The sequence below is a fragment of the Ctenopharyngodon idella genome, chromosome 21, assembly GCF_019924925.1.
Source record: "Ctenopharyngodon idella isolate HZGC_01 chromosome 21, HZGC01, whole genome shotgun sequence".
NCBI lineage: Eukaryota > Metazoa > Chordata > Actinopteri > Cypriniformes > Xenocyprididae > Ctenopharyngodon > Ctenopharyngodon idella.
Window position 1 is genome coordinate 23,743,596 of NC_067240.1, and position 12,651 is coordinate 23,756,246.

At 40.8% G+C, this 12,651-nt stretch overlaps 1 protein-coding gene across 1 annotated transcript; it reads right to left on the reverse strand.

Moving 5' to 3' along the window:
• Positions 1–1,629: 1,629 nt before the first annotated feature.
• LOC127503556 (P2Y purinoceptor 14-like) lies at positions 1,630–5,335 on the reverse strand. Its single transcript, XM_051877530.1, has 2 exons — positions 5,189–5,335; positions 1,630–3,134 (listed from the first exon to the last, which is right to left on the reverse strand). Exon 2 carries the CDS (start codon positions 3,124–3,126, stop codon positions 2,125–2,127), a length of 1,002 nt encoding a protein of 333 aa, XP_051733490.1. The 5' UTR covers positions 3,127–3,134; positions 5,189–5,335; the 3' UTR covers positions 1,630–2,124.
• Positions 5,336–12,651: the final 7,316 nt, after the last annotated feature.

Genomic DNA, 12,651 nt, shown 5'->3' on the forward strand with positions numbered 1-12,651 from the left:
ACCTATGTATGTGTAATTGTTTGTATATGTGTGTTAGATTAGTTGTGTTCATGATTTAGTTAATACAATTTGTGCACATTACATATTTGGTTCTGACTCCCTGCCTGCAAATAACTGTCACTTAAATGATCTTGATCTTGCTACATGCTTTAAGCGCTGTAAATCCTAAGAAATAATTATTTTTCTGTGGCCATGAAAAATACCCTTTCTTAGAATTAATTAATAATCAATACTGAGTGTACAGAATGAACTGATTAATTGATTGTAATGTTAATGTAGCTACATCAAGTTAATCTGATTAACTGTTTTGAATATTTATAATTAATCATAAGTTATGAATAATTATTAATATTTCCCCTTCGAGCTAATTTTCTACATCGGCATTTACAGTATTTACAAAATATATACTTACATAGAGTTAATTAGGTAAAGAGTTAGGGGGAGTGAAGGGGGAAATAAAGCAAATACATAACAATGATTAAAAAAAAATTAACCAATAATAATACTACTACTACTAATAATAATAAACCACACATGAAAACCCGCAATACACAGTAGACACGCTTTTGTGCAGCACAGAGATGCTCTTTTGCACTGTATTATGTGACAGACAACTAGTTCTTTAGCTTGGATTAGCATTTTCCTGTAGTTTAAGTACCAGTACCACAATGGTGTTAGATGTTTTACTGTTAGACGTGAATCAGTATTATAGTCTCTGAGTTGTATATCTACATGACACTGATACTAGTGAGTTTTAGTGAGCTTTTAGTCTACACAATAATTAATTTTCTGTCCATAAAAATAGAAGCCACTTGAGCATCCCTACTCAAGATTTTCACCATCATCAAATCTTTCCATCTTGTGTGCCATACTGATGTTTACGCATGTTTTTTTTTTTTTTTGGATTTGACTGTCTTCAAACCGTTTCTGCATCTTCGGCTGTACAGGTACTGATCCTCCCATTGTTTCAACTGGTAAAGTGCAATAATAAGTGTGTTTCATTGTCTAATTTTTGCTATTCCATCATCACACAACACTACAAGCATAAAATGTTTAGAAAAAGCTAAAAGTTTAGTTAAAAGTTAACTTTTTTTTTTTTTTTTGTGAATTGTTGCTGTGAAGCCTATGTTTTGTTGTTACTGTTTTTTAATAATTCCAGTAAAAGAAACAAGCTATGTTATTTTGATTGGCAAAAACCAATGAAAATGGGTTCTGCATCAACTAAATGTCAAGTCTAAACACATCCTGTCTCTCCTGAGCCAAAGAGCGTCCACTATTGTGGTGCAGTGATGCATGTAAACAACAGATGTGTGAAATGTGTGGGAGTGTGTGCCAATTTAAAGGAGCAGATCAACCCAAAGTGTCATTATTGTCTCACCTTCATCTTGTTCCAAACCTGTATGATGTTCTTTCTTCTGTAGAACACATCTGAGGGGCCCCACAGCTGGGGGGCCCAAGCTACGGCCCTGCCAATGGGACTGATCTTTTAACCAAATATCATTATGTCAGATGTCCTATAATGATGGCATCACCACATGATTAGACCTTAATTGATTTGAGAACTGCAGGATGCAGCAGAAGGGCAAGATTTTCCCTGAATAAAGACTTACACAAGACCTCACACAAAGCTATTGTATGAATTATTTATGTTGATATTTTGTCATTTTGGAGCTTGATACCCCAAGTCTCATTCACTTTGATTGTACAGAAAAGATTGTCTGGGATATTCTTCAAAATACTCTCTTCACTGGCATCTATGGCATCTTTCCATTATACAAAAAGGCTCTTTATAGTGGAAAAAGGATTTTTAGATTATTAAAATGTTCTGCACACTAAGAAAAATGTTTCTTCTATGGCATCACTGAGAAAACCCCCTTTTGGAACATTTATTTTTAAGTCAGATTTCAAATGACATCAGGGTGAGTAAATTATGTCAGAAATACCTTCCCTTTAAGGACTAGCTTACTTCAGTAAATGATTTTGAGAGCTGTGGTTGATTTCTTTCCTTCTGCCTCATCATTCTGCATTTTCGTATACAAGGAAACCACAGTTAGTTATGTGGTTTTAAAAAAGTTTTTCCATCCTGCAAATGGCCAATGCACATCTCTCTTGTTGCTCTTTCTCTTACAGATTGCTGTTACGCAGCCCAGTACCAATTGAAGGCCTCCTGTTTTCTTGGTTTACAGAAGACATCTTCTGCAAAAGTGATTCTCTGAATGTCCTGCACATGAAGAAGTAAATGACAGGATCCAAACAGACGTTAAGAGCGGACAGGAAGAGCGTAGCTTCTTTTACCTGGAAGAGAATGAAGTGGTTGTGCTCGCTAAAACCAGCCTTGGACCTTTGGCTAAGCGTGTATGGTAAGCGACAAATGTGGTAGGGAACAAAACAGAAGACGAACACGGCCAGCAAACTAAAGATGCTTCGATTTGACCGTCGTCCTGCCTCGCTGCTGTCCCGTTGCACCCGTTTGTAAGAGCGGTACACGTGACAGGTGATGGAGGTGTAGCAAAACACCATCAGCATGAACGCCACCCAGAAGATTCCAACGTTGAAGTGGGCTGAAATTTCATGCCAGCTCCGACCCAGTTTACTTTTCAGGGCCATGCAGGAAAAAACTTCAGGTATGGGCTGGTTGGTTAATATGGTGTTGGGCAGCATGAAGAACACTGTGACGCCCCAAGCTAGCAACATGAAAGCCTTCGCTACCGAAACACGCTCCAGAAGGGAAGACACAGCGGAGGTGCTACGGACGATTTTGAAGTAGCGCTCCAAGCTGATGAGACTCATAAAGGTTATTCCTGTGTACATGCAGAGGTAGAAAAGCACAGTTGTGTAGCGGCAAACTATCAGCTTCGACTGCAAGCCGCCGTAACCAAGATAACTCACCACACGCCACGGGTAGGTAAACAGCATCAGAATGTCTGCCACCACCATGTTTTTTAGGTAAACGACTAAAGCTGAGGAGCTGGGAACCCTGAAGAAGATCCAAGCGGCAAGTCCATTGAGAATGAAGCCACAAGCACAGATGATGGAGTAGAGCACAGGTAGAACCTGATGCGTGAACACACTGCTGACATTCGTGCCGTTTTTCTGTTCCATCTGTGTATTGTTGATGTAGTCCATATCTAAAACTGAAAATGAAATAACTTTTTTTAGTTCGTGCTTTGATGATACCAGAAAATATTGTGGCACGGTTCAATGTTTTAACTTCTTCTAGGCCTTTTTGCTGATGTCCAGAAATAAAAATTGCCACATATCAGTCCATCCAGGATTTCGCGGGACTTTTTTCTTATTTTTGTGGCCTAAAATGACTGAATTTAAAAATATACGGTAAAAATATACCACATTTATACGACATTTCATACTTTTCTGACCTTGAGAACCAGATTAACATTTGAGGGCAGTAGCACCGGTGCCACTAAGTTCTAAGGTGGCACCAGCCCCTGATTTGGCAGAGCTGTGAGGGCTGACAGAAAAGCACCGAGCTTGAGTTGAGATGCAGTTAATACTAACTTTTATTTTATTATTATATTTAATAAATATTACAAATATATACTAGGGTGTGGAAATGGCTAATAAGCCAACAAGTGCTCCTCTGCAGCATCTACTACAGTGGTAATGTATTGTCTTTTTTAATAAGTGTTTGCTTTCCTACATTGTGAAACTTTTAGTTTTACTAATTGGGACAAACTATGAAGGATGATCACATTAAAAATAACATTCAAATTGGGCAATATATAAAGCTTTGAAATGCTGGGAAAAGTTGTGTGAAGCACTTAAAAACATTAGACCATTTCTGCCACAAGTTATTTCTGTTAGTGTTACTACATTACACTTAGCCTACACTTTGTGTTCATGGAACAATGTTTCTCATGGTTTCCAGATTACACAGCGCTGGGAAGAAAGCACTTAAATCCACTGCAGAATTAATAATATCACTGTGAAATCTTGTGAGAAGTATTCAAATTTGTCACAGAATTCTCTGATATCAGATATCAGATTAAACCACAGATATCAGATCAAACAGTGCCGAGGTGGAAATTTTCTCACAAGAAATTTTTGTGAACCCTTTTCACAGATTTCACATCAATGTTATTAATTCTGTGGTGAATTCAAATGCTTTCTTCCCAATAATGTGTAATAATAGTGTTGTGTGATCGCTGCTCTGAACTGTCGTGCTGAATATTGTAGAGTTTGCTTGATTTTGCGATAAATCTGACGAACATTTATGGTAAACTACAATATAGGCTACTTTAATGTCATTTCTGTTGAAACTTGAATGTATGTATTTAAAAATATTTGTAATTACACATTTGTTATGATAAAGTTGCAAATTAGTATATTTTAAATAAATGGATGAAAGTGTAATATCAAATAACACACTATAGTTAAAATTATAATCAAGTATGCCTACTTTACATACTGTGTTGGTAAATGCATCAAAATAAGTGCACTTCTTAAAAGCAAAACAAAAGATTATTGAAACATACACTTTTTAAAATGTGCTTTAAAGTAAAACTTTATAAAAGTAAAATGATAACAAAATGCACTTTTTAAAAGTTTGCTAAGAAACATAAACACTCTCTTTATGTAAACTTAAGTGGTCTTTTATTTCATTAATATTATTATCTGCAAGTATTAGTGTTATCAGATTTATTATTTATTATTTAAAGAGATCATCCGAAATTCAGTTCATCCGAAAATGTAAAATCTGTAATCATTTACTCACCCTCAGGCTGTTCCAAACCTGTGGAACACAAAAGAAGATGCTGTGCAGAATGACACTCTTATAGTCACCATTTGCTTTCATTGTATGAGAAAAAGATGCATTAGAAGTGAATGGTGACTGAGGCTGTTAGTCATTAACATTCTGTCTAACATCTCCTTTTGTGTTCCACAGAAAAGAAAAGAAAAGTCATATGGCTTTGGAACAACATGAAGGCGCATAAATAATGACATAATAGATTTTTTTTTTCTTTTGCCTCAAATAAACCACATACATAATTCTATGCTGCCTCTTTTTTTTTTAAAATTTTAATCAAAAGGACAATTTGAATGACTTCAGTCTGAATATGGTGCAATTTGTATTCAGACATTTCTAGAGTTTTAAAACACTCAAAATAACTTTGTCATATCCTCTTATTAAAAATGGCTATAAACGTTTACCATAATAAAAGAAACTTACTTGAAAAGTTGAGTCAGCTTGTATCATGACAGAGATTGAGAAGAAGCATGTTGGGGAGAAGAGCCTCACATGATATTTCAGAGGAAGGGGGCGTTGACTTTGAGACAGGAACTAAAAGAACTGCTCAGTTTGTCTCGTGGGTGGACACTTGCTCAGCACTGCAGGAGCTTCCTTCAGTGAAATGTCTCTATATACAAACAGATTTCTCCTCCCACTTCTCAAACATAACCCAATGTGATCATTGCTCATTAGTGTATATGGAGTTACCAGTTGTGTTTCAATAAAACATCAAGATGTTGCCTCAGATGTTTCTAAATTCAAAAGAGCTTTATTTTCAGCACATAAATGTATACAGTGAATGAAATAACATTCCCAATGAACAGTGCAAGACAACATAAAGGGCAACAAAATATGTGACTGTAAGATTGAAAATATCCAAAGATATTTTAAAATGAACAAAGACATTTGCTTTACTGTTTCAACCTCCTCTCTCTCTTGCTACAAGGGCCATTTGGAAGGCACAAAGGTGCTGATAGTGATCAAGCCCTATAGGCCAAAATGTATGTACATTGGGGGTCTACAAATTGTCACATCTTTAGTACAGTGGGGAAAGTTTTAATCTTCTGATTGGTCAGTTTGAATGTCTCATATTTGGGTTTCAGTCACATGGTCAAGGTAGGGATAAAAGAAGATTGTAACTGTTGCTCTGGCTCTTTTTATTCTCATTTATTATTTTAAGTGTAACCATAATCAGATATTGTCATTAAACTCTTTAATTACAAATGATGTGCGAACTAGTTTTGATTTTTAGTATTAACATAATGTGCTCCATATTGCAATATAATATCATCACCCTGTAGTAACGCTCTCCCACATATTTTGCTATTGTAACTGCGCTTATTTCTGTCGTTGGTATAAGTAGCGGTGGGTGGTAATAGACAAGAAATGTACAGTTTTCTACCATCTTGCTGATAACGTTTCTTTAGTCGCTCGGCAACCCTACAGCCTGAACCCCTGTAGGAGGTCCACCCTTACAGATGGTGCCGAAACCCGGGATCCCTTGCAGTGAGTTTTCTGAAATTTACTTTGATCGATCGTCAGAATGAGGACATTTTTTCACATTTGATCTTGTGAATGGATTAAAGCTGAACTTCTCACCAAGGAATGGGTTTTATTAAATGTTCAGATGATGAAATGCTCAAATGGTGGGACATAATTGGCAAACATCAAAAGAAATCAAAACGTGGCAAAATAATTGAGGCTTTAAACTTCATAAGTTGTGCGCAGCTGCGTGATGTGACCACACATCTATTTTCAAGTATAGAGGCTAAATGTAAAGAAGCGCATTCTAAAAATGCAGAGGCACAAAAGTCAGAGTTAAAGATTCAGGATCTTTAATCACAGCTAGATAATTTATTAGCTGAGCAGTTAGCCCTCACTGAAAAGTGTAAAAAACACAAAGAGACAATTGCAGATCTCAAGGCAAAGCTAAATGCTCAAAAGTCTCCCAAAATGCTTAAGAGCGGTGGGACTAAAAAGCATGTTCACTTCTTAGATGAGGTGAATTGCTCTGATGAATCTGGAATGTTATGTTCAGAGGCCACTGCTCAAGAAAGTGTGCCTATTTCAGTTGTTAAGGTGATGCAGCACCGGAATAGCGCAGAGTCATGTACCACAACGCATGGTGTGCGAGCATTAGAGAGTCATGAAAATCCTCAAACTCCAGGAGAACACAGCAAACAACCCTGTGGAAAAGAGAACAGGTTTTGCAGTTCCTGTAAAAAAATAGGCCATACAGAGGAAAAATACTGGTCACTGGGTAGGGGTAGACCTCCACCTTATTTTCAGAAAAACAGGAAACCACATTCTAAGGGCAAAGATCAACGCTCAATTGCAGGTAAATCTCTTAGTGAGTTAACTACATTGTTCATGCAAGGCCTCCAACTATTAACTTCACTTGCTAGTGGATTAGCAGCCCAATAGCAATAAGTTTAATAGTTAAACATCCAAATTGCAATGATCCTGTTTGTATTTTCAAATTTGTAATTGTGCTAAACACATTGTGCTCATAGAACACACATTAAAGTTGTTTGTGATACTACATGTACACATAGACTAGCTGAGTTTATTCTTTAAAACACGATTGCTTTACTGTAAGTGTTGTATGAAACACTTAGGTTAAAGGTTGTAGATGTTATCCATTCTAGACCATGTATCTTGTGTAAACTGGAATAACTGTAGTACTGGAATTGTATAGCAATTTCAAGTTGTATGTGTGACTATGTTGAATTTGTTTGTCTCCTAAGTGGAACACTCTGCTATTTTCAATATAGCTGCAGTAAAACCATGTACGGGAGCATAGAATTACCATGTGGCTACAATGTGATTCACAATTGCATTAACCATGAAAATGCTTTCCTTACCGCAGGATTCAGTAACTCTGAACTTTTGCACTTTATCATGCTCCTTAACAAAAACATTGGTTTGGAAAGATTTTGAGCCAAATCACACCTCATACCCACATTTTCAAGCTGGCTCCCTGTTACAACAACAGGACCAAATTTGCATCACAATTGTAACACTTCCTCACCTTTGTTTGGAGCATGACTTCATTTACACATAGCCACAGCTAAATGAAGCCACATAGATTTGATCTTCACACACAAAGTCAAATCTACATCCACATATGCCTCACAAAATGTATGCATATAATGTTTTTTAAGTCTAGACTGCACTATAACTGTGAATGTCATCCAGTTGTTGTTTTGTTTTTTCTTTAGATACACTAAATCAGTTATCATTTGTCTCACCAAGTTGAATATCAAAATGTATGTTAGTATTTCTCATTCTTACCTAAGCACAAAATTTGTAATATCATTAATGCCTTTGAAACATTTCTAAAACTTATTTGATTTGTTTCTTTGTATTTTGTCCATTTGATTGGAACATTGATTGTTTTGGACTTTAATTCAACTGGTTACACTGAATATTTTTGTGACGAGCAGGGCGGGCGAGAGCCGTGAGGGAACGGCGCGAGGCCGGTGACGCGAGGGTTAACGAGCTCCACCTGTGAGGCGCACCGGCCTCGAGTCTCTCACGGAGGAGCTCCGGAAGCATAAAAGGAGGAGCGACGATAGTGAAGGACGAGAGAGGACCAGGCCTGGACTTTATTTTGTTTTATTATGTTTGTGTGGCCGGCAGACGTCCGCGAGGGTCTGCCGGCATTACTTTCGTTTTGTTCTTTGTTTATTTTATTAAAGTTTATTGTTTGAATGTTCGCCGGTTCCCGCCTCCTTCTTCCCCCATCACTCGAACTGTGTTACATTGGTGCCGAAACCCGGGAGGAAGGAGGGACATGCTGTCGGAGAGCCCTCGCTGCTGAGGGGGATCGCGGTGCTGCGGAGTTCGGGCAGCGCGGGAGTGAAGACCGCGAGAGGCTGCCCGAGGCGGTGGTACTGGAGCCTTGTGAAAGGTGGGACGGAGACCCGGATGCCGTGCTCCTGGGACGAGGTGGGGTGGCTGCCGTCCTGGAGGGAGCGGAGGAATGCCGTCGTTTGCCATGGGCCGGAGCCTGCTACCATCCGCCATGAAGGGGAGGAGCAGGGAACGGCGGATTCGCTGCCGGCTGCCCTCAGCCGGAGGAGCCATCGCCGGCCGCCAGGAGGCGGTCGAGGATCGGGCCGTCCACCGAGCGTCCAGTGCCATCGCATGGCACCGCGAGGAAGAGCCTCTCGGCGGGCTGAGGACCGAGCGGCAGTGTGTCAGGGAACCGGATCAAGACTTTTTTTTTTTTTTTTCCTCTCTTCCCTCTCTCGTTCTGTCGCTCCCCTTGCTTCCGTCTCCTTTCTCTCGTCTCGTCTGTCCTTACCCCCAGGTGCTGCGGCCGCCGAGACAGGCCCCGGGGGGGAGTAGAGCGCAGTCTCGGGAGTACCCCCCGGCCTGCGAGGGGCGATGGGGGTATGTGACGAGCAGGGCGGGCGAGAGCCGTGAGGGAACGGCGCGAGGCCGGTGACGCGAGGGTTAACGAGCTCCACCTGTGAGGCGCACCGGCCTCGAGTCTCTCACGGAGGAGCTCCGGAAGCATAAAAGGAGGAGCGACGATAGTGAAGGACGAGAGAGGACCAGGCCTGGACTTTATTTTGTTTTATTATGTTTGTGTGCCCGGCAGTTGTCCGCGAGGGTCTGCCGGCATTACTTTCGTTTTGTTCTTTGTTTATTTTATTAAAGTTTATTGTTTGAACGTTCGCCGGTTCCCGCCTCCTTCTTCCCCCATCATACGAACTGTGTTACATTGGTGCCGAAACCCGGGAGGAAGGAGGGACATGCTGTCGGAGAGCCCTCGCTGCTGAGGGGGATCGCGGTGCTGCGGAGTTCGGGCAGCGCGGGAGTGAAGACCGCGAGAGGCTGCCCGAGGCGGTGGTACTGGAGCCTTGTGAAAGGTGGGACGGAGACCCGGATGCCGTGCTCCTGGGACGAGGTGGGGTGGCTGCCGTCCTGGAGGGAGCGGAGGAATGCCGTCGTTTGCCGTGGGCCGGAGCCTGCTACCATCCGCCATGAAGGGGAGGAGCAGGGAACGGCGGATTCGCTGCCGGCTGCCCTCAGCCGGAGGAGCCATCGCCGGCCGCCAGGAGGCGGTCGAGGATCGGGCCGTCCACCGAGCGTCCAGTGCCATCGCATGGCACCGCGAGGAAGAGCCTCTCGGCGGGCTGAGGACCGAGCGGCAGTGTGTCAGGGAACCGGATCAAGATTTTTTTTTTTTTTTCCTCTCTTCCCTCTCTCGTTCTGTCGCTCCCCTTGCTTCCGTCTCCTTTCTCTCGTCTCGTCTGTCCTTACCCCCAGGTGCTGCGGCCGCCGAGACAGGCCCCGGGGGGGAGTAGAGCGCAGTCTCGGGAGTACCCCCCGGCCTGCGAGGGGCGATGGGGGTATGTGACGAGCAGGGCGGGCGAGAGCCGTGAGGGAACGGCGCGAGGCCGGTGACGCGAGGGTTAACGAGCTCCACCTGTGAGGCGCACCGGCCTCGAGTCTCTCACGGAGGAGCTCCGGAAGCATAAAAGGAGGAGCGACGATAGTGAAGGACGAGAGAGGACCAGGCCTGGACTTTATTTTGTTTTATTATGTTTGTGTGGCCGGCAGACGTCCGCGAGGGTCTGCCGGCATTACTTTCGTTTTGTTCTTTGTTTATTTTATTAAAGTTTATTGTTTGAATGTTCGCCGGTTCCCGCCTCCTTCTTCCCCCATCACTCGAACTGTGTTACAATTTTGTTAATACTCTTCATGAAATGGGGTGTTTTAAACCAACATTTGTTGTTTTGTTATTATGCAATTTATTTCAATGTTTCCAGAAACAATGTAAGAGCTTGTAAGATCTTCTTTTATTCTCGCCTTGACCACTTTATCAAGTACATCGATTTAAGGGCTTATTGCCAGAGACAAATCTAATCTGACCACATCAAACCTCTGACCAATGATAAATGCCATATGTATGCTTTTGCTGTTTGTTGTGCTATATGTTCTTTTAAACCACAGGATCCCTGCTACCAAAGTTCAAATCCTGTGTCTTGTCCCAAAGGAGGGACAACTGAGTTCTACCATCATCAGTGCCTGATTCTTGTGGAGGTGTGAAGTGTTCGATGGATGATTTGCATATCTATGAACGGTGCAACACCATCTGATGGACCTTCTCATGCAGGGCTGAAAGAAGAACAAAGACTGAAGACTGACCAACTGCTATTGAAACAAGTCTGGACAAGAAGTCTGAAGTTAACATCTACACACAACAGAAAGCATGTCTTCATGGACTGTGCCACCTTTGGACTCCATGAGTGTGGCCAACGGTGCCAAGGAGGGATTTGTAAGATTGAAAATATCCAAAGATATTTTAAAATGAACAAAGACATTTGCTTTACTGTTTCAACCCCCTCTCTCTCTTGCTACAAGGGCCATTTGGAAGGCACAAAGGTGCTGATAGTGATCAAGCCCTATAGGCCAAAATGTATGTACATTGGGGGTCTACAAATTGTCACATCTTTAGTACAGTGGGGGAAGTTTTAATCTTCTGATTGGTCAGTTTGAATGTCTCACATTTGGGTTTCAATCACATGGTCAAGGAAGGGATAAAAGAAGATTGTAACTGTTGCTCTGGCTCTTTTTATTCTCTGCCTCTTTTCTTGGGCCCTCTCTGGCCCTCTCTCTCTCTCTATCTCTCAGTTAACTTTTTACATACATGCTGGGTACGATTAATGGTATATGATTTTATCATCTCATACATCTATTTTGTAACCATTTTAAGTGTAACCATAATCAGATATTGTCATTAAACTCTTTAATTACAAATGATGTGCAAACTAGTTTTGATTTTTAGTATTAACATTAATGTGCTCCCTATTGCAATATAATATCGTCACCCTGTAGCAACGCTCTCCCACTGCGCTTATTTCCATCGTTGGTATAAGTAGCGGTGGGTGGTAATAGACAAGAAATGTACAGTTTTCTACCATCTTGCTGATAACGTTTCTTTAGTCGCTCGGCAACCCTACAGCCTGAACCCCCGTAGGAGGTCCACCCTTACATGACTATAAATAAGACAATATTTAAAAAAAAAAAAGAATGAAAAAAAAAGAATAATATAAAGAACATAGATCATGCAAACCAGATATGTTGCTTTGTGAGCATAATGTACACAATACCTTCAAAAATTTGGGGTCAGTAAAGAAGTTAATACTTTTGTTCAGCAAGGGTGCAATTGACAGTTACAATAAATTTCTATTTCAAATAAATTCAGTACACAACATTATATGAAATGGACCCAAAAATGTAGATTATAGTGCAATATTTGTACTTGTTGATTTTTTTTAGTCCTTTCTTGAGCTTGACTGTGTGAATGTATGGAAAAAAGCAACTTAGACATTGTGAAAAAATGTTTGCTTTTGTTTTCCACTGACAAAAGAAAATCATATTTTGGAAAAACATGAGAATCAGGGAAATATAACCATTTCTATTTTTAGGTTAATTATTAACATACAGTGGGTACGGAAAGTATTCAGACCCCCTTAAATGTTTCACTCTTTGTTATATTGCAGCCATTTGCTAAAATCATTTAAGTTCATTTTTTCCCCTCATTAATGTACACACAGCACCCCATATTGACAGAAAAGCACAGAATTGTTGACATTTTTGCAGATTTATTAAAAAAGAAAAACTGAAATATCACATGGTCCTAAGTATTCAGACCCTTTGCTGTGACACTCATATATTTAACTCAGGTGCTGTCCATTTCTTCTGATCATCCTTGAGATGGTTCTACACCTTCATTTGAGTCCAGCTGTGTTTGATTATACTGATTGGACTTGATTAGGAAAGCCACACACCTGTCTATATAAGACCTTACAGCTCACAGTGCATGTCAGAGCAAATGAGAATCATGAGGTCAAAGGAACTGCCTGAAGAGCTCAGAGACAGAATTG

What these genes read in the sequence shown, in the direction of transcription:
- LOC127503556 (XM_051877530.1), bottom strand. Translation starts at nt 3,126, where the DNA reads ATGGACTACATCAACAATACACAGATGGAACAGAAAAACGGCACGAAT.